Raw genomic sequence first — 26,052 nt, forward strand, 5'->3', positions numbered from 1 at the left:
TAAATTATTCACTTTTTATCTGAAGAACTCATCTAAAAAACAGCCACTCCGTTAGATTTACTATGGAGGTAAAGTATTTAAATCATTACACTGCCTTTCAAGTGGGATAGTGTTGGCAGCAAGGCATTAAGACGCCAGTTCTTGCGTCCTTTCCTGCATCCTATTGCCCGAGCTGCAATTCTTGGCCGCTACTTCATAAATGGTGGATCCAAAGTGAATGGCCCTTTATATACAACCAAGAAATGCAGCCGATGTTCCACAATTGCAAGAGATTAAGCCTTTTTTGTGTCATCACTACTAAGCATTGATAGGCTTTATAGACCAGTCTTATTCTTATTGTTGCTCCTTTGTTTCTTCATCTAGCTGTCTAGTAAATTGGGTAAAAATGCTAACAGTTAATAACAACACAGCTAAACACTTACAGCTCTGGGGAAAATAAGAGACTGCTTAAAAATGAGTTCCTTTGATTTTACCTAATAGCAAACCTCTGAAATATAATTAAGAGGAAGAAAGATGATCACAAGCCATCAAACCAAGCTGAATTGCTTGAATTTTTGCACCAGAACTGGCAAAAAGATATTCAAAAACAGTGTGTAAGACTGGTGAATGAGAACATTCCAAGATGCATGACAATTGTGATTAAAAACCAGGGTTATTCCAACAAATATTAATTTCTGAACTTAAAACTGAAGAATTTTGTTTTCTTTGCATTATTTGAGGTCTGTTATTTCAGTCATTTCTCATTTTCTGCGAATAAATGCTCTAAATATTTTGGAATTTGGGAGAATTGTTGTCCGTAGTTCATAGACTAGAACAACAGAGCTGTATATCTAGCAGTGAACTGTCCATCCATACTGGCAACGTCAGAGCGTATTGTTCCCTTCTGATTCTAATATAAAGCCCTTTATTACTGCACTACGCTGTTTTTACACAGTTTTCACTAAGTGTGCAGAGTGTGGGCAGCAAGATATTCAGTCAGCATTTCTTGTGTTTGAGGCACAACCACTGCACCCCAGGTATATAAAAAAACAATTGTATCCGGGAAAATGTGTAATGGAAATGGAGAAATATTAAATGGATAACAGCTGTTGTCTTTCTACTTACAAAGTTACAGTAAAATTAATGTAGAACAGTTTATCATTTCTTTATTTGTTTTGAAAAAACAATCAAAAACAAAGTGAAAAAACTAAACAAAGCATCCAAAAAATAATTACATTGCTACAGATTTCTTCTTTCTGGCAGACTACATAAGAGAAATACATTTACACAGGGTTGTATACATATATATTTATAGATATACAGCATATCTATACTCTTTTTAGAGGAACTGAGAACAAAAAAAAAGTTATTCCTCCTAAAAAAAAATAAACTCAAGGAGTGAAACGAAGTGCGACACCCTGCTACGAATAACGAAAGTCAAATAAAGGAGAGGAAGGACTCAGGAGAGGCATGCAAACAGGCCTGCCCTGGTATAGAAAAGCTGTTGGAATAGCACCTGTATTAAACTCCTGTTGGAAGAGCCCACAGCATTCCAGGCCTGAGAATCGACGTGATTGCCAATTGCAGTACTCGTGTACACAGAACAGAGGGAGGGACTTAATTACAAATAAGACGTTCCCATCGCTATTTATACACAAGCTCCGCTCTGGACGCTTAGAGCTCCTCACTCCTCACAATCCACACATGATGCAAAGCTCTCTGTTAAACAGAGCGACCTTACTGACCATCCATACTTCCACACACGCACCAACAGCCTTCCTGTATTTGTTCTTCACACACACACACACACGTCTGCCTCTCTTAGAAAAGACTAGGTTCTAAGATATCCTCTGGATGAGTTTGTCATCTGACAGGCAGTAAAGAGCAGTGACTGACAGTTCGGAGATGAATTTCTCGCAGGCCTGCCGGGAGACTCCCTTGCAATCGTGCAGGTCCAGCACTGAGAGACAGGACAGACGCTGCAGGTATGGCAGACAGTGGTCAGTCAGACGACTGCAGCCTGCGTGGGAGGGAGGGAGGGGGGGAGAGAGAGAGAGAGAGAGAGAGAGATTATTTTAGCAGTTATGTAAAAAAAAACCTGTCCTAATACAAAAAGTGTTGCACTAAACAACTGCATGCAACAATGACTTTGAGGGGCAATTCTTCCCGATCTCTTTCCTCAACACTCTATGTCTATAGTACAGCTGCTCACTAAATTTGTTCTTTATTAACCACATTCTAAATAAATTCTAGAGACTGTTTTGCCTAAAATATCAAGAAATCATCAGTTCTAGAAATATGCTTAACCAGCTACTATGACATCAACAATCCTGCCACGCCTAAAATAACCAAAAACACCATGCATACAGATCTGTATGATTGAATAGGTGTACTGTATGTTCTTAATTTTAAATACCAAATGTAAACACACAGGGCCAGTTTCTCTGACAAGCAATAGGCCTACTTGTTGACTATATATTTTTCAAAATGCTGTGTAGTGCAAGATTATGCATAATCCCTATCTGGAGGTCAGTCCAATAATGTATTTTACCAATTACTGTATTTTTCTCACTATGAGGCGCACTTAAAATACTTTTTTGTGCATTATGTATGAATTTTACCTGTCAGGTTGTAAGGAACAAGTGCAGCATTATACAGGAGTTTCAGTTTGTTTAGTATTAGTATTAGCCACTAAACGCTAGCCATTCAGTCATTTAGAGGTGAGTATATCGGACCTGTATGCGAGTTTATAGTGTTAAAACAAGCTATGTGGGACGAAGCACTAGCTAATATCGCCCTGGTTAACCAGAACACTCAGGGTTCCTCAGTGGAGCACAGTCGGGCGGGAGTTACACGGCATTAGCAGTTAGCCGCTAATGCTCCAGCTTTAGTGGAAATCTGTATATCCAAGCTTACTGTAAATAAACAGAAGCACTTTACTCACCCAAATAAACAGTTTTCAGGAGAGAAATCTCTGTAGATTCATATCCAGCGCTTGTTTGACTTGTCTGACTCGTCTAAAACTTATTTTTTTTAAGAATATAAAAAAAAAAAAAACTTAGCTTAGCTTAGCTTACTTAACTTAGCTTAGCTTTACAGGTCTCGCCCTCCAGTGGCAAGACAGGCTAAATAAGAAGGAAACCTGGCAACACCCCTGGTATTGATAGTGCACCTTGTAATCTGGGGTGCCATTTAATCCGAAAAATACAGTAAAACAATCCTGTCCAGACAATTAGATGAAATTGTGTGAAGGGACAAGCATTTCCTTGCTCCCTGCCTTAACTGACGTATATATGAGTGTACAAATACATGTGTGCATGCCTACCTGCTAGGTTGAGGTGTGTGAGAGTGTTGCGTGTGGAGGAGCCCACAGCGGTTAGGAGGTTGAGAGCATTGTCAGTCAGAGGGCAGTGTGAGAGCTCCAGCCTCGTTAGCTGGGGCATGTGTCTGATTATCAGCCTCAGAGTCGCCTCTGTCACATCCAAACCACACAGCCTCAAACACTGCATGTTCCGCAGCTGGGATCGGTTATTGCAACCTGCATGCAGACAAATGTAAAATGTATGTAAATGAAAAGAACTCTGCATATATTCACCTTGAAAACACATTAGTCAGTTTTTTATGTTTCCACAGCATCAGACCAGTTGTTCATGTTAAAATTTCAGTAACCTGATGTAAAAAAAAAAAAAAAAAAAAAAAAAAAAAAAAAAAAAAAAAAAAAAAAAAGTTACTAATTATATTAGACCCTTGTTCTTTTTCCATCCTTGGTAAGAAAGTTGTAAATGCAAACGCAAAATCTTTTTTGAGGTTCCTCTGGCATTTTGTTTTCCTAGAAAGTACACAAAGTGCTTGTATGTACCTGGTGGGCTGAGGAGTTCTCGGATCTGTGGTTCCTTGATGCCGTCTGCCCAACGCAGATCTAACGAGCGCAATAATGGACATCTAAGAGAACTTAGAGCTGAGACTGTTGTCCAGCTGCACCCTGATAAAACCAGATCTTTTAGCCCTGAAAACAGGAAGGAGTGAAAACAGGAGTACAGATTAGCCACAATTTATATCTCATACTGTGCACGTGCATAAGTACTTGCATATATACATACCAGCCAGCCGGTTGATGAGCCAGCTGAGCTGTTGCTTGGATATGGTGGTCCAAGAAAGGTCCAGTGTGACCGGCTGGCGTTTGATGATGCCAGAGAGGGCCTGTGGACTGATGGATTGGCAGCAGCTTAAATTGACCCGCGTCCACAAGCGCTTATCACACCCCCTGTAACAGTAACAACAAAGTTAGCACACATACAACCATGCCTTGCAGTTAAATTAAAACTAGCAGGTTGCTAAAATAAGCAAGATAAGAAAGCATATCTGTCTTGGGGAGTACAAGGACAGAGGGGTTCATGGGAAGTTCAGCAGACAGAATATAATGCGTCTGATCCTTTACAAAAGGCCATTCATAAGACACGTGGTTCCACATTATATACTACAGTTGTGTAAAATAGTTTAATTGGATCCAATCACAGACTGGAAATCTGGATTTTTCTCAGTTTTAGCTCATGAGACTAATGTGATATTTCTTAGATCTTCTCATTTTAAATGAAGAAAAACGATAATCAGAATGCAAAAACTGGATTTTGTTAAAACTCTTTTTAAAGATTAAACTGTTTTAACTGATCATAAATTATTTCAGTTTTATACAGCATATTCATACACAAATTTGGCATTTTGACCACTTTTACTATTTGTATAACCTTTTTTAAATTTGGTTTGCGACAGTGTTTATTGTTTTTTTTATATATATACTTTCATATGGCCAGAGTCATGCAAAAACCCTGTTTTTGATCTTTTCACATAAAGTTAATCTGGCTGTCTGGTCCATCTATAAGGGTTTGTTGTCAAAGTTATTTTGTGACCGCAATGATATAGTCACTATTGGACAGAAGTACTGGGACATTGCTCATTCATTGTTTCTACTGAAATGGTATTAAAGAGAATTTATATGTTAGATTAACTGTCTACTGTTCGGGAAACACTTTTAAAAAAAAAATTATTTATTTATTTTTTTTCTCCATTTTCTCCCCAATTTATACGGCCAATTACCCAGGCCACTCATTAGGATTCCCCCCATCATTAGTGATGCCCCAACACCAAAAGAGTGAAGACTAGCACATGCGCAGCACCTCAGTTCTGATATATCAGCTCACAGACGCCTCGTGCTGAGGACATCACCCTTTGGAGTGATGAGGGGAAAGAGCGCCATCTAGCCACCCAGAGAGAGCAAGGTCAATTGTGCTCTCATGGGGCTCCTGTAGCCGATGGCAAGCTACATGAACAGTATTCGAACTGGCGATCTCCTGATCAGGAAACACTTTCTACTAGAGTTGGGAGCATTGCTGTAAAGATTTAAATGCATTTAACCAGCAGCAGCAGAAGTGAGGTCAGGATGTTGGATGCTTATTCCCAACTCAATCATTTTCTGACTGTATTCATTAGAAAGGGAAGGTATACATATACATTTGGACATACAGTGTAGCTCTACAAATAACCACTACCATCAGTAGCCTACATATTTACCATTTGTACCAGTTCTTGGAGACAGACATGCAGACACACAGCTCGGCTTGAGTCAGGTAGCGGAAGACAGACACCCACACCAGTCTCTCACATCCAGGCTCGCTCACTCCATTCTGCTCAGACGATCCACAAGCGACTGTGCTGGATGAAGAAGTGGATTTTAAAGGCTTTATTCTGTCCAGCCGTGAATTCCTCCCGCTGTAGTGGTTCTGGCCCATGTGGGAATGTTTGGAAGTGGTTCTGGTTAACATGGGGGACTGGACGTGAGTTCTTTCAGTGTGTGACTTTGCTATGTGTGTGTGAAGGTTTGTGTGAGTTTTTTTTGAGTGGCGGGCTCCATTTCGGAGTGGTGGGCGAAGTAACGACTTGCCATGGAGGTCCCTGGGACTCTGCGGGAGGCTTCTGGCAGATACGTTGGCCTCCAGTTTGGGCACAATGGTGCTGGGGTCCCTCCTACCCCTAGAAGGCTGCAAGGTTACAGTCACGCAAGACCTCTGACCTCGGACCTCGTCACTGAGCGCTGTGGAAGAGTCTGATCGGGAGTGCTCTTCATCGTCGTTCCTATCTCGCTCTCCATTCTGCTGTCCGTCTCCATTCTCCTCCACATTTGCCCCTCTGCTGTGCCTCTGTGGCCAATTCTCTTTACCAGCCCGTCCGTTTTCTCTCCTTTCATCCTTTGCTCGACCTTCCTCCTCATCGCTGTCTGTCCCACGTTCCTCTTTCTCCATCCGTCCTCTCAGAGCTCCAACTCGACCTCCGCCACGGAACCGCACCCCTCTCCCCCTGTAGGCCGGCACCGATCTCCCACGGGATGTGCCCTTGCTGAGGGCTGCCCGGACTGCTGCACTCCTCTCCAAAGTCCGCTGACGCAGGAGCTTTGGAGAAAGAGAGACAGATGAACGAGTCTGAGAGAAAGAAAGACGGAAAACAGGAGAGACAGAAAAAAAATGCAAGCAAAGAAGGAGGGTGGAGAAAACGAGCAAAATAGAATGGGTGAGGGCAATGAGGATGTAACAGGGCTGCACAATTTAAAAAAAAATCTTGATTAATCAGACCACAGTAGCCTGAGCTTTCTGTTCTTAGCTGACAGAAGTGGATCCATACATGGTCAAGTTTTGCTGTTGCAGTCCACCCAGCTCCTACTTGGATGATGGGTCTGTGTACAACTGCACTGTGCAGAAAAGCACCTTACTATGCACAGTGGTTTTCTGAGTTACTGTAGCCATTCGATCACCTCCAACCAGTCTGGTTATTCTCTGTTAAACTTTATCAATAACTGCCAGTTACAACTCTCTCATATATCTGCATAACTGCCACTGACAGAAAACTCTATAGAGACTGTTGTGCTAAAAATTCCAAGAGACCAGAAGTTCTAGAAACACTCAAATAAAATATATTCTGGCACCAACAATCATGCCCATATCCAAAATCCCATTAAAGATAAAATCTTTTGCTCATTCTTAAATTCCTGACTATTACGCCTAAAGCCAGTGACCCCTATCTGCATGATTGTGCGTATTGCACTGCTGCCACATGATTGACCGTTTTTATTTTTATTATGCTGTTTTTATTTAGTTATCGTCTTGTTTTCGTCTTGGAAAAGAAAAAGCTTCATTGACGAAAACTATGACGAAAATTTTTCGTCAACGAAAATAACACTGATGAGTAGATAAATACATGGCTAATTATGTCTTAATTGTGCAGCCCTAATGCACTGTAAACACAACAACAATGACAGGAACAACTGATGCAGGGTGATGCTGGCATGTTCACACACAGTATAGGTGGCATATAGGGATAAAGCCTCACCGACTGAAGAATTTTTTTCCGTTCTAACCTTATCTGTGGCAAAGAAGAAAAACAATCACATTCATCATGACTGAGATTATGTATTTGAGGCAAAATGGACTGTTTGCTGTGTAAAATGAAGAACAGTTTAAAAACACATCTGCCCAATTTTACACCTAGTGATAGATTACAGCTCTGTATAAACTGAATAACGTCTTTGCAATGATGAATTCTGAAGTTTCTATTATTCTTTAAAACAAACACAGGAAAAATGTGGGAAAATTATTGCAACCCATAGTTAAGCACATAAACTCAAACTCAACCAAATATTACTACTAAATGAAGAAAACTGATATGAGTGCCCTTACCCTCCTCCTGTGCTGTAATTCCTGTATGCTGGCTCTCTTCCGGCTTTGCTGGTGCTGCAGTAGAAGCCTCTGGGAGGGTGGGGGTTGGCGTCTGGAGCGGGTCAGAGGGAAGAAGGAGGGCGACAGGGGAGAATGACCCTTACGCCCAAAACGTAGCGACCCCACACCAATACCCTCTCTGTATGCCCGCTTAGCTGGAGGCCCTGAAGATGGGGAACCAGTCGTCACGCTGCCTTCACACTCCTTCTCAGAACTACTGCTGGAAGACTGAGGAGCAGAAATTAATATTATAAAAGATACACTCAATGGAAAAAATGTCAATGGAAATAAACAGTTTTTAAAATGGATTTTCAAAAATTTTCCTTTTTTTTATTGCACGGTTGTAAATACTTCTCGTGGCCAAAATAAAGGAGACCAAAACTAAGGTTGAACTTCTAAACTCCTGAAGCTCACTGGACTCTTAACACTGTACCGCAAGTATGCAAGTGCAAGACAGAAACAGGTTGGTATATACATAATTGTCATAATATGGTAATAGGTAAGCCTTATTTTACAGACACACAGATACATACTACTTAATATCTGGCATGTTGTTACAAATAAAGATTTTTATTTTAATATTATACTTTCATCATGACGTGTATTATTATTTTTTTTATAATTTTATTTCTAATTTTTCCCATTTTCTCCCCAATTTACACGGCCGATTACCCAACCCACTCATTAGGAGTCCCCCATCACTAGTAATGCGCCAACACACCAGGAGGGCGAAGACATATTTCTTTTCGAGCTGCTGCTGATGCAGCATTGCTGAGCAGCCAGTGCGCTCGGCGGACACCCAGAGGGAGCAGGGCCCACTGAGCACTGGCAGCTTGATGGCAAAGCTGCATGAGCTAGGGTTTGAACCGGCGACCTCCTGCTCATAGTGGCAGCGTTTTAGACCGCTGTACCACTCGGCGCCCTATGACGTGTATTATTGTACCAAGCCAAACAGTGGCAGCTCTGTGGACCCAAGTATAGAACCCACAACCTTGTGATCAATAGTTCAGCACTCCAAAAAACCAGTGCTACTCATTAGATCCCCTCATCATATATAAACAGTGTTGCAGTGAAAAGTAGGTCATATATCATACCTCTGTGTTCTTTTCCTGGACACATTTAGGACATTCCCAGCAACTGGGCAGGTCCTTATTGATCACACCCTCTCCTGGCACCTTTAAGGTAAAAGAAAAGGAGGATGAAGTTAAATTACTAGAACTTTTAACCAACCAATGTTTTCTAAAAGCAAATATATGTAATGTGTACATGTACCATTATGCATTCAGGATGTGTAATCTGAGCACATTCTGAACACTCCATGAGAGTTTGTGTGGGTTCTGTGTCTCCTTCAATCTCCTGGATCCCTTCCTTACATATGGAACACACAGCAGATAGAGGCAGACCCGGCTGCAGAACGAGAGTGTAGGAGATTACAACAACACCAAAAACGTATAACAAATATTCATCAGCGCTCCAAAGATGCAGGGAAAAAAACAAGCAAGTACTCACTGCCAGACACTGTCTGAGAATACAGGTCTTCTTCAGTCTGCCTGGACCACCGAACTTCCTCATGTCCTTGCAGTAAGTGCAGGCTCCACACTCAGTGCGTAGGCAAGCCACACAGCGTTTGCACCGCACTCGCCTTCGACGCAAAGCTGAGATGGAAGAGGGGGGTTTTACAGGACGTGGTACCGGTGCCAGCGTGGGACCTGAGCTCGGAGCCCGCTGACGATTAACTGGAGACAGGGGACGAATAGGAGGCTTGTACCACGAGGGCTGAAACCAAAGAGAATAACAAACATTCATAAAACATACTGGTATTACTTAAAGAGTTTATTCAGCAACAAAAGCAGTTGTTAAGCCAGGATGTTGGATGATCACCACTCCACCTTAACCATAACTCCCCAAATCAAAGAACACAGTGCCACTGTTCCACAGCTTAACCCTAATAGTGTCCATAAACATTTGGAAATATGGTAAGACTTATTCATTTAATTTTAAAACCCTAATTTTTAGTAATTTCCAATTTCCACCCAGTAGTTAGGACAACCCTCTCAAACACAGCTGCTGGGAGGCTGTGCTTCCTCAAAGTTAGATAAAGCGACTTATCTCTTTCCAAATTGCTCCTAAAGCAATGCCATTGGTCACCTGAACACACCTGGAGGAGTGACTTACACTAATTTACAGTTCTGTAACAAAAGCTAATAAACGCCTGGGCTGATTAAACTGGGTGTCTAGTGTAATGCACAGTGTATGGATTAGTAATGTGCGTATAGTACACCTGACTGAATAATGTTAATCTTAGCTCTTACCCGTTTTGGCCACGTGACTATTGGTTTTCCAGTGTAAGACAATTTTGGATCATCATTGGCATGCTCCTTCAGCACAGCCTAAGGATAGGGAAAAGAAAGGGTACTTATTTAACATTTAATGACTGATGAGTTATTCATACTGTTGATGAAATCACTTGTCAAATATTTCAGCAGATAATTACTTAATTACTTTCATAATTCATTTGTAACAATAAAGGGGGTAAAGGAGGTGTACCCGAATGTCATTGAGAAGCGCAGGAGCATTTCTGATGCCCACGGGGACACACTTCTTGTGAGCGGGCAGTTCCTCCAATTTGTGCAGTAGCTGCCATAGGCCCTCCAGCTCAAACGGTGTCAGGTGCACTTTCACGTCTGGACGGGCCGGAGGGGAGGGAGCCTTCTCTTCTTGGTTATCTTCCTCCTTAATGTCCATAACATCTTCACCCTCACCCTCACCCTCGCCCTCCTCCTCCTCCTCCTCATCCTCTTCCCCCTCAGACTCCTCCTCCCCGTCCCCTGTATGACCATTGAGTTCGTTTTGTTTGCTGTAGTCTTCCTTCTTCAGACCTGCAAATAAGATCATACATTCATATTGTCAGAAGATGTTCTTCAGATTAGATTAGAAATATGTCTTTGTTTCATACTGTACTCACCTATACCCAGAGAGTGTTTCTGGAACTCCGGTGTTAGATGAGAGGTGTTTGTTAAAGAGTAGAGGTAACGCTCCAACACGTACCAACACATCTCGTAATAGAAAGGGTAACGGAACTTAGATGGAACCTGAAAGAGAGAGACAGGAGTACAGGCATAAAGTGAATGAGCTCAATTCTGTCCGAGCCCGACCTGTTCTGGCCCGCCTTGTAAAGTCATTATAAGCTCAAGCTCAATTAAAAGCACATTTTTTTTTTGTGTATGTGAATAGGTCGATAAAGCCCTTTTTAACGCTTTTTAACAATTCCAAGTTATAGGTGCGTGTACTTCCTGATTTCGGACCCTAAACCTTTCCATTATCTTGCCATCCAGCTGTGTTTTATTTCCATTCACACAATTTCCATTAACTCTGCCCACCTGAAAATGTCTTATTTAAACATGAACGTGACTTCTGGACAACAAGGTGTTATTGATACTTGAGAGCAGTTAATCACCTCCAGACTCTGCTATTTATGAAAAAACATGATGCTACGTGAACCTCACCTCATGACCATGACTTTTTTTGTGCCAGTGTCCATGGAAATGAAGCTCAAATGCAGCCAGTAAGCAAGTGGTGTCAAGGCTAAAAGTTAAGCAAGTATAATCTTCACCTTACTATCAGATCATTAAAACAATAAGAGAAGAGCAGCACTGTTAAGAACAAATCATATTTTTTTTCTATACAGTGATTAAAGCTGTGCCATAACTTGAGGTTCTGTGAGTCATTGCTGGTGCCACACAGCAGCCAATAAAAGTGGAGCTTTTAAAGATTTTTTTCCCCAAAATGCTTCTGTAAAATTAACAAATTAGAATGCTTAAATGCATTGTTTGGCTCCTTTGATGCAGCTCCACATTGCATGATGTGTAGTTATATTTCTAGGGAGGTGTGTCGAGCTACGGCTTAGGTAAAGGCTTAGGGTACCCGGCAACCAGTAGACTACAGAGTAGGTTCAATGCACAAGTATAAATTGGCCTTAAGACTTTTGAACAGAAAAATGTGTTCATTATAATGATATAAAACCAACCCGTGTGCGGTCCTCAATGTTGTATATGTTTAGTTGCATTGGAATGTTGAAACTGTGAAGGAAATTCCCACCAAACACCAGTGTATCCTCGGGAGTGTATACTGCATGGATCCAACCTGCATGTGCACACACAACAAATAAGGAAATAAAGCAACCATAGAGTATTAAAAACCAGAATTTTACAAAAAGCTTTTCATTTTTAAAAATCTTTTAATGTTAACTAGCATCTGGTACCAGTGGAAATAAGGGCCAATAGCATGTGCATATAGATACCTGACGGGATCATGAAGGTGTAGCCCTGTTTTAGCTCAATGCGCTGGCAGTCTGTGGCTTTGTCTCCAAGGAAAATGTCACCCTGTTTCCCTGACAACACCCAGTTCTCATAGAGCTCCAGGTTCTGTGGCGTGGGTGGGATCAGCCAGAACACCTGCAGGTCATTCGAGGGTCAGAAAGTGAAACAGGGTTTATTACCAACTTTCTCCAGACACTTCTATAACCCATCAAAGCCGAGGGTATCACATGAACATGAGACTCAAGATGCTTTCAGCCGTGTAACTCTGCTGTGTTTGGCTCTCACCTTGCCTCCCCTTAGGATATGGTACCAGACTGATGTGCCGCCAAAGTCTATGTGGAAGTCTGTGAAGCAGCCCTTCACACTCATCAGACAATACCTGTGTGGGATGAGAATGACATTACATCATGCATCTGCTCCAAATAAAGTTTGACATGGAGTGAAGTGAATATTTTTTCAGGGAAACAGTACAAGTGACCAAAATGTGAATCTATATGCAGTACTGTGGACACTGAAGGACACCTAATCACATTGTATAAGTGCATTTCTCTTCGCAGTGACAGAGTTTACTGTAAAAAAAATTGAGATCACCTTTGAAAAGGTAAACAGAGTAAAAGAAACAAGAATTTCTCGTTAGACACGTTTTACTCAAACTCCTGAAATTTCAGCAAAAAAACTACAAGTAAACTTCGCAAAAAAACTTTAAATAACATTAGTGGCATTAAAAAAAAACTGAGGGATCCAATGTGGTCTTTGTGTCTTTAGGAGAATAATCTTTATATTAACATTTTTAAATGTTTTTATTAATAACAGTTTTATTTAAAACAACAGACTATTGCTGTTCAGAGGTTTTTGTGCACATTTTGTGGATAGGGAAAACCCACTTTTCTTAAGCAGGTCACATGATTTACCTGATTATCATTAAGCTCTGATTTACCAAACCAGCTGCTGATATGATTACTGTATTTAATACCAGGTTTTGAAAATTTAACAAACAAAGTCTTGTAAATCTATTACTTCCTGTATGAATGTTTTCTGTGTATATTATTTGTGTTTCACTGTGTAAATAAACACTTTTTTCCCCAGATAATGCGCTTTCACATTCTAATTCTCCATAGGTACCTAAAACTTTTACATATGGTATCAATACAATAAGTACACTGTAGTAACGAACCATAAGAATCTACTCTATATCGTGTGTAAAAGTAAACATGGAACACAGTAACTCACTTCTGTACTTTTGGGTACTGCATGTCTATAATGGCATTAGTGGAGTCTCTCTGTTTCTCTTTCAGGTGCCGAGGCCACATGTTGTCCACCCAGTCAATCACATCCACCTAAAAGCAGAAAAGTGAACCATGAACAGTAAGGATTTATTACAGAATAAATGTTATGAAGTTTTATAATGTAGGGGTTAGTGAAGGGTCTGTTCACTATGTACCGAAGCCGGTCTCTTGACGAGGTGCTCCAGTTTTGTATGACTAAACTCAAGACTAATGACATTGTACAGCTTCTCCCTTTCTGAAGGTGGAGTTTCATAGTACCGTCTCCACTGACTCATTGACATCTCAATGCCTTTCTGAGTGTTTACATCCATCACATCAATCATCCTTCGACTGCCTATAGGGAGAAAAAAAAAAAACGCATACAAACAGCATCAACTGCTATTCAATATTGTATGACATCTTTCATACACTGTGGCAATTTCCAGGGCGTTAAAATAAAAATATGGGTAACAAAATTAGAAACAATAAAAAGAAAATAACTGAAAAACCATGAAGAAATTCTTACCTACAAACAGATTCACATCACTCACGCTGAAATCTTCATCAGGCATCCTGTAAGAGATAAAACAGGCTTTCATGTCATTTCAACATTTTCTAATTATTGCTGACACAGACAAACAAACAGCTTGTTTAGGTCCTACATGTGAGCCTGAAGAATCTTTAAAATGTTAAACAACACCTCAAGTAAAACATTTTACGCAATCATCTAAAGAACCATGTAAAGCATCTACTAAATCTTTAGCAAAGTACTATGGGCTAAAAGCAGAACACAAAACACATACTGAATGCCAAGACCATCTGTTTTAGTAAAGATGATTGGGGTTCGAAGCCCTTCCTGCTGGATGTACTCAAAAGTGAAGTCTAAAGGGAGACAAAGCACACAATGCACATAGTTAAAATGTATTGTGGTTTACCGTAAGATGTCATTAATAATGATAAATGGGGAAGGTGTGTTACAAACCTTTTCCATCCATGATTTTGACCAAGTCTGAATTAAAGTAGCTGCTTTGAAGTTTTTCATCAAGGTCAAACATTCTTTTCCCCTCAATTTCATCATCTGAGATGCCATCATCCTGGTAGCGCCGCCGCGTTCCTGTTCGCTAAACACAGAATGTCAGGTCTGAATTAAAGAGCAAATCATCTGATAAAAAAAACCCATATAAATAAATATTACACAAGATGGTTATGATGAAACTGCATGATGTCTCAGGCACAGCCTGTTTTAGGGATTAAGTAGTGTTGTATGACAAAACCTCTGAGAAAACTCAAGAATTAATTAAATATCTGGATTTAATATATAAAGAAAAAAATTAACCTGATATAATTAATTAGCTAAGACTATCATATAAATGCTTAATCCCAGAACCCAAGTCTACATGTGTTCAAGCCAACATGCCAGTGAGCATCATAAGAAAATAGAATATTTGTTTCACTGTAAAAGCATAATGTTATTTAGATTAAATCATATTCAAATAAAATATTATTCTCATTATTTGATCAAATCAATGCAAGACAGAAAAATAATATCTGCGATATACACTACCAGTCAAAAATTTAAAAACACAGCTATTTTTAGTTGTCCAGTAGCAATACTGTATGGCCCAGACAAGCTGCTTTTTAATTTTCTTATATTTTGTACCATTTCTGGTTGTTGACTGGACTTTAAGCTTAAATGGCTGGTAGCGTATACTGCAACACTAGAAAAGCATGTTCCAATATTAATAATGCAGATCAGGTATTCCATATTAAAGTAAAATAAAACAACAATAGGCAGATATAATCTGTTTCAGGTAGATACGACAAGGAACATAAGAAAAGTGTGCATTTTTCCTTTGTATCAAGCAGCTTTTTTTTTTTTATGTAATTTCACAATGAACAAGTCATTGCCATCATTGCACACCGCGATGACTATGCTGAAACTATATATTGTGCAGGGCTACCTTGGATTAAGTGATAAGTGTCAAAGATATTATTTCCTTAAATATGAAATAATACTTTCAGAACATTCTCCAATTAATATTGTTAAATCAAGTATTTCACCTATTTGAAAGGATCAATGTATTAACCAACCTTCTGACATCTTTGTTACGGTTAAGATCAGTATAAAGCCTTTATGTATAAAATACTCAATTACTCAATACTCAATAAAATTAAATACAAATTATTCTTTAAAAAATTGTTTTAACAATATATAGAGAAATAACACTCCATGCTAACTTTTTCTTTTAAGTATGACGTTTAAAAAAAGAGAAAATAAATTAAATACATTTTTCTGTAAATGTAAATGTATCATGCATTGCAGTTAACTAAAAGTGCATGTAAAAATAATTAAACAAACTGTTAACAAATAAAACAATGCCATGTCTTCCCAACTAATTACTAATAAACTTAATTTAATATTAAATAAGCTTGAGCTCGAGGCGGCTTCATCACCCCTGCAGGTGCTTCTATTGTTATGACTAAGCATCTGCTGAGCAGCACTGGAGCCCCAAATACTGCCAACAGCGCTGATAACAGTGTTTATTACGGCTAAAACAACCTTTATATAAACCTAATTGACTTTTAGAGCCATGTTTACTTTAGATAAAGTGCTTAAGAGTGAAAACGCAACTTACCAGGCGCTTGCTGTAGCGGGGCTGAGAGTCATCCATCGCCTGAAAAGGGAAGAAACGCTTTAGCGAAGTGAAGAAGCTGGTGCTGAGTTTGGAGGCGTGACCAGTGACAGTTAAAGCTAGCTCACTGAAACACACTTAATCTAACTTAATTTATAGTGTGGTTTAACAAGGGCTCTATTATTAGTATAATGCATAAAATAATACAGGAGGATGTGTGTAAATTAAGTAAGTCATTAAGTTAGCTAACTAGTTAGTTAGCTCGCTAGCTAACCTCGCTGCCTGAGCTGTTTGTTGGCAGAGACAAAGAGTTTGATCATACAAATCAGCTGGGCTCACTTGATTGGAGAGTAGGCATTAATAACAGCTGTTTTGAATTTTCTAAGATAACACTGATTATAAAGCAGTGGAAAGAAAAGCTGTTTAAATGGTTTTAATTTCAGTTTAATCTAAAGTTGCTCATTTACTGATAAGCCCAAACAAACTAAGGCTTAGCCAGATAGCTCCACTTAGCTAGTTAGCCCAACTGTTCTCCACTTGCCTCCCCCTCTCTCTCCAGCTCTTTCTCTCTCTGTAATGTTGTAGTTAGATAACCTACACAATCTAACCAAGTTGGGTTACTCAAGTTTGACCAAATACCAAATCCTGATGCTCTGAAGTCAACTTCCCAGTATGATAACTTAAATATTAGAGGAAGCATCTAAACATCCTTTGGAGAACACTAACCCTATCTAGGGCTGAATTAGGTGGTCTTACTGAACTCCAGCTAAAGAAGCTGAAGGCTCGCCTTCCTTCCCTTTCTGCACTGTTTGCAGCTAAGGTACATAACGTAGCTAGATTTTTAAAAGCTCTAGTTAACCTAGAAGCCAATTTGTAGGTTTGTTGGCTACCTAGCTAGCAAGCAAGCTAAGCAGCTACGTTACCTATCTAATCACACAGCTGAGTAACGTTAGCCAACCTAACTCTGTCACAGTGAAGCCCAATCAATGTTAAAACAGTGCTAAAACAATGCTAAAACAGTGTTAGCTAAAGGAGGTCTGAAAGACCCAATAACCGCCCACGGTCAGCTACCATCAGCAGCCCGCCAGCAGCATCCTCACTGCCGGGCACTTCAGCCGCTCAGTCCCGGCTGAACACAGCGCTGCCTGGAAACAAAACAAGACCTTTAAATGCTAACTACTTATAACGTTAGCACATAAACTACCTGGCTGTAGTTCGGTTTCTGCCCGGTTCTGAAAGGCCAGTGGTCGTTGTAGGAACCGGGCCAGTCCTAACTAGACCCGCAGAGCATCCTGCGCTCACTCGGTAAGCTCAGTATTGTTATTGTGGGATAAAGTTAAAGCGGTCCGTCTCCATCCGCCATTTGCAGCTTGTCATTACACACACACGGCACGACCGTGCATAAGGCCCGCCCTCGGCCCAGGACCAGGACCAATCCGAGCGCGGCAGTGTGGGACACCGCTGCACAGCTGTACGCTGATTGGATAATGCCCACGCCACTCAAGTACAGCAGCTCTCGGATTAACCACGCCTCGTGTCTCTGTATTATAGAGCCAATAAATGGAAATGAACGGTATATGTGCTGCACGGAACTAAACATTTATTGGGTGAGAGTAAAGCACGTTTACCGCAGGATTAACCAATCCTCGCTCTTTAATAGCCAGTCATTTAATTATTATCTTTACAGATATATTTACAGATATATTAAATAATACTTTAATACTTAAATAATACAAGTATAAATAGAGTGCAGGGCTGTTTTTTGCTGATTTTTTAAAAATATAGTTATTCTACATTTTTTGGAAAGATTTATTGTGTAAAGCAAGCTGGTCACATGGTATATATAACATGGTATAACAGATCCCATTTGAGATGTGTCTACTGTATACTCTTTAAGGATAATTATTTACACAAATCAATATTTGTAAAATATCACACATGCTTTATGGTTTATTTTTAACGTCAAATTTGCTATTTATTATTGCAATTGAAGGAGTCAATTTCGGTGAAAAAATGAATAAAAATTTTGTCAAGAAAATCGGTTTCAGATAGTCTTTCATGGTTGAAAGACTGGTCATTTAGCTGGTAAAACTGATTGACCAGTATTACTGCTCAATGGCATAGTAGCAGATGCTGTAAGTTATGTGTTCATATGTTTTCAGTTGACCAATTTAAATAGGCATGAGAGAGGAGGTTGGATCTCTGCCTGACGGGAGACGGGCGGCAGTGGTGGGTCTTCGTGACGTCACCCGCCAGCCACTTTTTCATCGACCCGGCAGTGTCAGGCACGTACCCGGCAGTACTAAAAACTGTCAGGTAGCTGACAGTACGCCGGTGTTACGGTGAATTCAGTTCCCCCTGTTCCCCCTTCACTGCGCATGTCGAAATCATGACGTAGCGCAGCGGAGGGGCTTACCGTGCGTCCACACCGAACGCGACGCGAGCGACAAAGCAGCCGGAAGTCATTCATTTTCAATGAGAGCCAGCGACACTGGGCGACAGGCAGCGACGCGGCGCGACGCGATGCGAAGCGGGCGGTTTGAGCGACGCGAGAGAGTTGACCAGAACTTAACTTTATGCAAATGAGCAGCGACGCGCGGCGGCGACTACCAATCAGAAACAGATTCTCATATGTTCGGCCTGAAATCGCTGCTCTGATTTTCGGTTCCTACTGAAGATTTATTCCGCCAGCAAAACGGAGAGAACAGAACTGAACTGAACTGAGCTGATCTGAGGAAAAATACTCCACTACACCAGCAGCTACCCCACTATAGTACTATCCTTACAGAATTACCTTTTTTAATAGAAAACTATATATTAAAACTGAGGAAATTATTTATTAAATTTATGAAACAGATTTATGACAACTAAAGAATATTTTTTAAATTAACAGAACCTTTTATTGAAACAAAGGGAATTATTTATTAAAGTTAACATAACGATTTATTACAACTGAAGAAAGTATTTAACACATTTAACGTAACGATTTATTCAAACTGAGGTATGGAATTTGGAACGATTTAGTTAAATCTGAGAGAATTATTTATTACATTTTACAGAAAGATTTATTAAAACTGAGGGAATTATTTATTAAATTAAGAGAATACTGGGTGAAAAAGTAATAGACACACAGTTTATCAGCATAATTATTGTACCCATAATCCTCTCCATCAGTAATAAACAGAGGGGGAACCACTTTTCTTAGGTTCTGGAGAAATATGTTCCCCCCTGTGTTCTCAGAGATAAAGAGGTATAGAGAGAGAGTATTGTACTGGGTGAAATAGTAATAGATACACAGTTTATCATCATGAATACTGTATCTGAATATCCCCACTAGCGTAACTAGCTAACATATGTTCTCTTAATCCACTGGAAACAGCGGCATGGATTAAAAATATAAACATTTTTAAGACACATTCAAGACACATTACTACTCAAAAAAATATAAATGCACACCAACTTCAGTGTAGAGGGAAACAGATTCCAAGGTGCAGTTATAACAGCAATGTTATATGAAATAATACCACAGACTAATTACTGTGCCATATAATGTAGTTTATTTATTTCAGCAATTCATCTTTCAGACGTTACGAACGCATTTTCACAAATAAGCGAGACTGATAAGAGTACACAATGCTCAATAGACCATCCTCGCTGAATTCTGAGTAGCCAAATAAAATATAGCTTTAGTTATATAAACTGTATAAATTCTTAAAACTCACGGTGTACATTTGAGCATTTAAACATATCCTAACAACAATTTAATGCTTTAAAGTACGAGTTTATATGGTTCTATTTTGCAAACGAAGTGAAAATTCTCTTACCCGAAGGTACAGAAAGAAATAGAAGCGCAAACTGAAACACACAGCGCCCCTCCGCGGCGCTACGTCATGATTTCGACATGCGCAGTGAAGGGGGAACAGGGGGAACTGAATTCACCGTAACATACTGTCAGGAAGCTCCCTGACAATTTTTAAAACTGCCGGCGTACTGTCAGCAAGGTCCCTGACAGTTTTTAGTACTGCCGGGTACGTGCCTGGCACTGCCGGGTCGATGAAAAAGTGGCTGGCGGGTGACGTCACGCAGACCCACCACTGCCGCCCGTCTCCCGGCAGGCAAAGATCCAACCCCAACTGAGGCATGATCCTGCTGATAGACTAGCTTGGTCAGGTTAGTCATGTAAGATTTTGCAATTTTAATTAAAATGTGTCCATTACTTTATTTTGAATCAGCTGATTGTCTCTGGAAAATGTTATATACACAAATCAAAATGTGAAAAATATAACTTGTGCTTTTTTTCGTAGTTTCCGTAGTCAAATCGACTATATTATATTGTAATGAATGATCCGTTTAAGCTGCTTGTCCAGCTATTTTTGTAGCGTTGGGGGGGGGGGGGGGCATTGATTGTTATAGGTTGTGTGCATACAAAGTAATAATAAACAAACAAATCAAAAAGATGTTCTAGGACATGCAAACAGGGTCTGGTTAGAGTAATACGAAAAAAAGAAAAGCCGGATTATGAAATCTTGGGAATGTGGGAGAGGGGGGTTGCTGTATGAAGGGGATTAGGGGTCAGAATGGCTATAATGCAACGTGCTGTAGATGCGTCACTTTTTTCCTCCTGCTTTGCATTGTTTACAATCTACCAAAAATCATCTGAAAAAAAAAAAAAAAAAAACATTTTAAAAAAGATGCAGCTGACTGCTGATTGGTTGTCCATGAGGATTAGGGTCAGTGGAAGTAATGAGCGGTGAAGAATCCATCTGTCAACATAGAGACATGAGGTTGTACAGTATTATCACTCTCAATGGGCTTATGAAAAGAAGAAGCAGAATAGGTGCAGATATTTTGTTATAGTGGTTTGAGTTTAATAGACTGTTACATAACACACACAAACGGATAATACAGCCACCCCTCCCCCTCCGTCCTTTATGAAAGATAATACATAAATAATACATAATAGAACATACAAACACCTCTTACATAAACACACACAGCTTGTTCAACACATACAACCAAAAAAAGTCATATTTTTAAATCTAAAACTATAATAAATATGATTTTAAAGGAAATTCTCAGTTCCTTTGGTTCCTCAGTTCATTATTATCAAGTTCTTGTCTCTTATGTCAGGCTGTCAAACCTGCCGTTGGTCTTCAGGTTGGATGGTTGTGAAATAAGTGTGGACACATGCGTGTGGAGAAGCTGCAGCACAAGACTAGAAGACGTTTTAGACACGAACCCCCAAGCAGGAGAGAGAGAGAGCAGTAGGTGAAAAGATAAGATGGTAAAATGGAATTCTGCGTTTTGGTGGGAATTCTCCAAAAACCTGGATAAGTGATGAAGATCATAAACATATGGGTCAAGTCAACAGCACAGTAAAATAATTCAAATAAAGGTAAAGGCAGTATTGTTTAACAGTGGATTTGACACACACACAGGCAGTCAGATAAGATTATTTAATAAGGCATATGTTATAGACATCAAATAATTGAACCACCACAATCACCAAATTTAACTCTTTAAACCCTGATGGCCCATGGGTCCATTTCTTACCCTTACATGACATGAGTAACATATTTGTTCTAATAAATACATATTAATATTACATGTATATATACTGTGTATATAAAAGTGTATAGTGTGACCCCACAATAAACAAAGATGTGTTTCTATAATTAAACTTACAGCAGATTAGCTCCATCATTTACACTAAAGGTACAAGGAGTGTTCTGCCCAATACTTGTTTTTGAATGAGATTGTGCTGTGTTGTAATCCTGTAATACAGGTCATACAATTATAACAAAGCTCTGTCTATAATATATTTTAACCTTAAAGGTTTACTGTTTGCAGGATAAGTAGGCCTGTATATGTAAATGTGTATAGAAATGTGTTAATTTTAAAACTAAAATGGGCTGGGAACGGGCCAGTATCCTGTACAGGGATTAGATTTAGTCGTAAACTGTAATTTCTTTTCCATGTAAATCCACAGTGCAGGACTAGGCTTAATCACTGTCTGCCATTTTCACCATAGCATTTACCTGAACCCTTACCTTTATGAGAAGAAGCTGTACAGATAGGAAAAGACAACTATCCCCAGAATGACACAGCACAGCATGATCATCATTTTTTTCTATAAGTAGAAAAAAAAATAATTGGCTACCAGGAAAAAAAGACGAAGAATACACGAAGAAGGAAATACGTGCAGTTTCAGAAGATCAGCAGCACACAGTACAGTACAGTACCATTTTATTTCCTGATTTCTTTTTGTTTAAAGGGACACTCCGGCCTAAGCAAAAACTTTATAGCATGTACTGGTACTTGCTTTTAAAACACTACATGTACTCTCAGTGGCAGATTTATACCAGCCCCCAAAAAAGTAAAAGATATAAATTTAGGAAGTGAAATAAATATCTTGTCTGTCTATAGCCAGTAATAAATATCAGCATAGGTACATTTTTCTTATGATTGTATGTTGTCTCTGCAGAAGGTCTAGAACTGTGAATTCTGTCCAATCAGAAAGGTAAAGTAGATATAGGCTGGAATGCCCCTTTCGGCTATAAATTGTACTCAGATATAAACGTAGGCCATCACTTCCTTTTTTAAAGGAACAAAGAGGAAAGGAAAGGGGAAACATAGGAGTATTAGGTCCAGGTTTTCCGTAAGAGGTAGTTGTTTGTGTGTGCACGTGTTTGTAGGTTTGTAATGACCATGTATGTGACGTCCTCTGAGAAAATTACAGGGTGAATGACCTACTTTTTTTCGCTGAACTCCGTGGTTCTCCGGTAATTTTATTTTCGTCCGGACGCAAATCTCTGAGTTTCGTCACCTCACGTTTAATAAAATAGCTATTTGTCCACTGCTACGCACCATAATTACACTTTGGGTGCACATTTCCACGGAGAACCATGTAACAAGCGAGAGGAAATGGAGGAGCTACAAAACGCGATGTCGTGACTGAGAAAGCCTAAAAACTCACTCATGTTTTTTTTTTCCAATTGCAGTTATTATTAATTTTTAATTTTAATTTTTTAATTTAAATGTACAAAATATTTTTCTCACTTCCCAGCCTAACCAATGTATTGTTTGTAATAAAAAACTGAAAGATTTTAATGTTCCACATATAAATTAGCAATAGTAAAGATTCCACCAATAAACCATGAGGACACTGGTCACTGTTCAAACTCACTTACAAGGTAACAAATCAAAACGTATACAGATGTGTATGTTCTCATGCTGTTTCTTGTGGGAACACTTAATGAACAGTTTACATACTGCTGTCCTATGACTGTTGGCATGTCAGTGGAAAAACTCATTAATTCTTCAGTTCTTCAAAAATACATTATTTATTCCTTAAATGACAATGAAAGTTCAGAGGCAGGAGTAAATTTATTTTTTTAAATATTCAAAAATAAACTATTTATGCTTCATCAGTCTTAGTTGTGGGTCTTCATCAAAGAGCATTAATAAGACATTAACATTTGGACAAACAACCAGAATTTCTTTGCAGCTTGTTATAATTGAACAACTATTTCACATTGATTGCCTTCAAAAACATGAGTACATTTGCAAAAATTTCACTTGATTGTTTTATAAATGAAATGTAATTTTAAAAATGTAAAATTGTGCTATTTGATCATAGAAAACATGAAATTCACAACTAGTTACCAAAGTTCTGTGGTACTCATTCCAAATGAAATGTGAAAAGGCACTAAAAAAGGCCTAAACTGCCCAAATTCAGTGTTTCATTAGAACTGAAAGCACCGTAAAACAGTCATAAAATCACTCAGGTCATCCTCCGCAGATTCACAGACTCTGTAGACTTCATACAGTAAAATGAAAGGGTGTATATGAAATGATAGGTCTGTTTTTGTAACTATATGGCACATGGAAATGTGTTGGGGGATGAAATGAATTATGGGTTTAAATAAAATAATAACAGAATAAGTTATACAGTAGGTGCACTTGCAAAATCCACCAGCAGCTGGTAAAGTCTTTAGTGTATGTTGTTTTTACAGAACACTAAAATAAAAAATATATAATAAGGCAAAAAGTAAAGGCCTTATTATTGGTCACATGACCACTCATGAACGAAAAAAATCCCTTATTCTTTGTTTTGATCCCATTCATTTATGAAAACATATTGCATTCCCTTTGTAATTCCCCTGCAGCAAGTGCTCTATCTGATTAAAAGCACAATTTCTGAAAGCCACTGGAGCTGCCATCCATCAGCCTGTAGAGGGAGAGGAGGGTGGAGCCACTGATGGATGGGGGAGGGGTGTTGGTTGTCTTGTGTCTGTTTGTCTCTCCACTTAAGAGTGAGGCAGGGCTGGGAGGCCAGCAATGGACAGATGAATGGAGTGGGTGTGGTGACACACAGGGGTGTGGCCTCAGAGCGTCTGTGTGAGGATGATGATAATGATGATGATCACAACCACAAGAATGACCACACCCAGTATGATCATTTTCTACCAGGAACAGAAAAAAACACACAAAGAACAAAGAATGGTCAGGATTTAACAATATTTGACCAATAATAACAACAACAACCAAAGAATAGACCCATCAGAATCAGAGAGCAGGACAGAAACTCTGTTTAAATAAGCAAATAATTATAATAGAAGTTGTAACACCTGGTGATTGGCTCCTACTGTAAATGTGTTTTGAATTAATAATAAAAAAAAACAGAACTGAGACACTATGGAAAATTTAAAACAATTTCTTAAATTTACTTTAAGCTTTACTTCACTGCAGACTGAATGAACCCAAGGTATTTCATGTTTTTCTTGACTGACCTTCCATTTAATTTGTTTATATACATACACACATTCCAGCATTTCAGACACAGTCTAAAAATGGTGGAACTGTAAAGCATTTACGTCTTTGGTCCGGAGCTCACAACAACCGATACTTAAAAAAATATCTGAAATACTGATTTGTCTGACTACAAAAGATGTTTCCACTGGTCCATCCTAGGTGCCCTGAGGCCAGAGGGGTCAATGCTTCAGGACAAGGTTAACTAAAACCTTCTGTTTCACACAATAACATTTTAAGTAGCATTTGTAAACTTAACTGTGTATTATGCTCACATGGCTGTATCAGACAAAACATAAAATATATTGGGTTCACATTGTCTGCATCTAAAAATTACCTTCTCAGTAATCAATAACAATTAATACTGACCCAAGCCTAGCATGACCCAAACCCAAGCCTACTCCCAGAAACCAAGGGAAAAGAACCTGAAAACTGCAGGACTAACATCCAAACCCCTTCTCCATTAACACTCACTTAAGAGTGGGCAATACGACTGACTACAGTCATTGTTTTTGATTGTTTTTTTTTTTTTGTATATTATGACAGTATGATTTTAAAAAGACAAATAATCTCGATTATAAGCGTCATGAAGACAACAACAGGTACATAGTAGCTGCAATAACTACATAATAATAAACAGCCAATGGGACGTGAGCTAATCATACATTATCAGGACCTGACCCCACTATTGCTCTCACAACCAAATGCCATCAAATCTTTACGGCAATGTTCCAAAATCTAGTATTAGTATTTCCCAGTAGAGAAGTGGCATTATTATTACCCCTTTGGCACTGAATTCTTATGATTTCATATGCTTTAAAATAAGCTGAAGCTGACATTTTTGTATTTTGGCTTCATATACCAAAACTTATTTTTATCACATTTAATTAAATAGGCTGTATGTGTTACTGTGCCTTTAAGACTGATTTACATACTGATCTCTGAGTTATGATTGGCTAATCTGTATTGTGCCTCATTCAAATTCAGTCCAGGCTGAACTTCTTCTTCACTGAGAATAGGTGGGGCTAAACTGCTTAGGGTTGATTGGAGAGATATATGTAAAAGTATATTTTGTGTGACATTACAACAACTATCTTCACCCTCCTGATATTGGGGCATTGCTAGTTATAGAGGGTTTCCTCTGGTTTGGGTAATTGATCTTTCAAATTGAGAAAAAAACGGGACAACTTAAGAATTAAATTATTAAAACAGGCTGTTTTTATAATTTTGTTTCTAAATATGGAGTGCATTGACTGGGCAGCCGATGGTTCACTTGAAATGT

At 39.1% G+C, this 26,052-nt stretch overlaps 2 protein-coding genes across 10 annotated transcripts in view; both read right to left on the reverse strand.

Annotated features, from left to right (window-relative positions):
- Nucleotides 1-1,125: 1,125 nt before the first annotated feature.
- kdm2ab (lysine (K)-specific demethylase 2Ab) lies at nt 1,126-17,431 on the reverse strand. Of its 4 annotated transcripts, none has more exons than XM_049483909.1 (23): nt 17,164-17,431; nt 15,963-16,001; nt 14,309-14,447; nt 14,130-14,208; nt 13,853-13,899; nt 13,503-13,681; nt 13,292-13,398; nt 12,347-12,440; nt 12,043-12,196; nt 11,770-11,885; nt 10,708-10,834; nt 10,290-10,621; nt 10,055-10,132; nt 9,252-9,518; nt 9,015-9,149; nt 8,837-8,917; nt 7,704-7,970; nt 7,357-7,389; nt 5,548-6,452; nt 4,080-4,243; nt 3,839-3,985; nt 3,305-3,517; nt 1,126-1,999 (listed from the first exon to the last, which is right to left on the reverse strand). In XM_049483909.1, the coding sequence occupies exons 2-23, from the start codon at nt 15,996-15,998 to the stop codon at nt 1,818-1,820; spliced, it is 3,882 nt and encodes a 1,293-aa protein (XP_049339866.1). In that variant the 5' UTR covers nt 15,999-16,001; nt 17,164-17,431; the 3' UTR covers nt 1,126-1,817. The 4 variants fall into 4 exon arrangements, with proteins under 4 accessions (XP_049339866.1, XP_022539209.2, XP_022539211.2 ...); XM_022683488.2 differs by having other exon boundaries at nt 5,548-6,422; nt 17,164-17,429; XM_022683490.2 differs by lacking the exon at nt 7,357-7,389 and having other exon boundaries at nt 5,548-6,422; nt 17,164-17,426.
- A 3,372-nt stretch (nt 17,432-20,803) lies between these two features.
- Nucleotides 20,804-26,052, reverse strand: part of stx3b (syntaxin 3b) — a 36,513-nt gene continuing 31,264 nt past the window's right edge. For 2 of the 6 annotated variants that reach the window (XM_049484495.1, XM_022683499.2), the window contains exon 10: nt 23,284-24,424. In XM_049484495.1, the coding sequence (XP_049340452.1) occupies nt 24,347-24,424 (78 nt within the window). In that variant the 3' untranslated portion in view covers nt 23,284-24,346. Of the gene's footprint in view, nt 21,286-22,009; nt 22,090-23,283; nt 24,425-26,052 lie in introns of those variants that run through there. The other 4 variants (XM_022683500.2, XM_022683498.2, XM_049484498.1 and 1 more) reach the window with 4 other exon arrangements.

The sequence above is a fragment of the Astyanax mexicanus genome, chromosome 10 (genome assembly GCF_023375975.1).
Source record: "Astyanax mexicanus isolate ESR-SI-001 chromosome 10, AstMex3_surface, whole genome shotgun sequence".
In the NCBI taxonomy this organism is placed as follows: Eukaryota; Metazoa; Chordata; class Actinopteri; order Characiformes; family Acestrorhamphidae; genus Astyanax; species Astyanax mexicanus.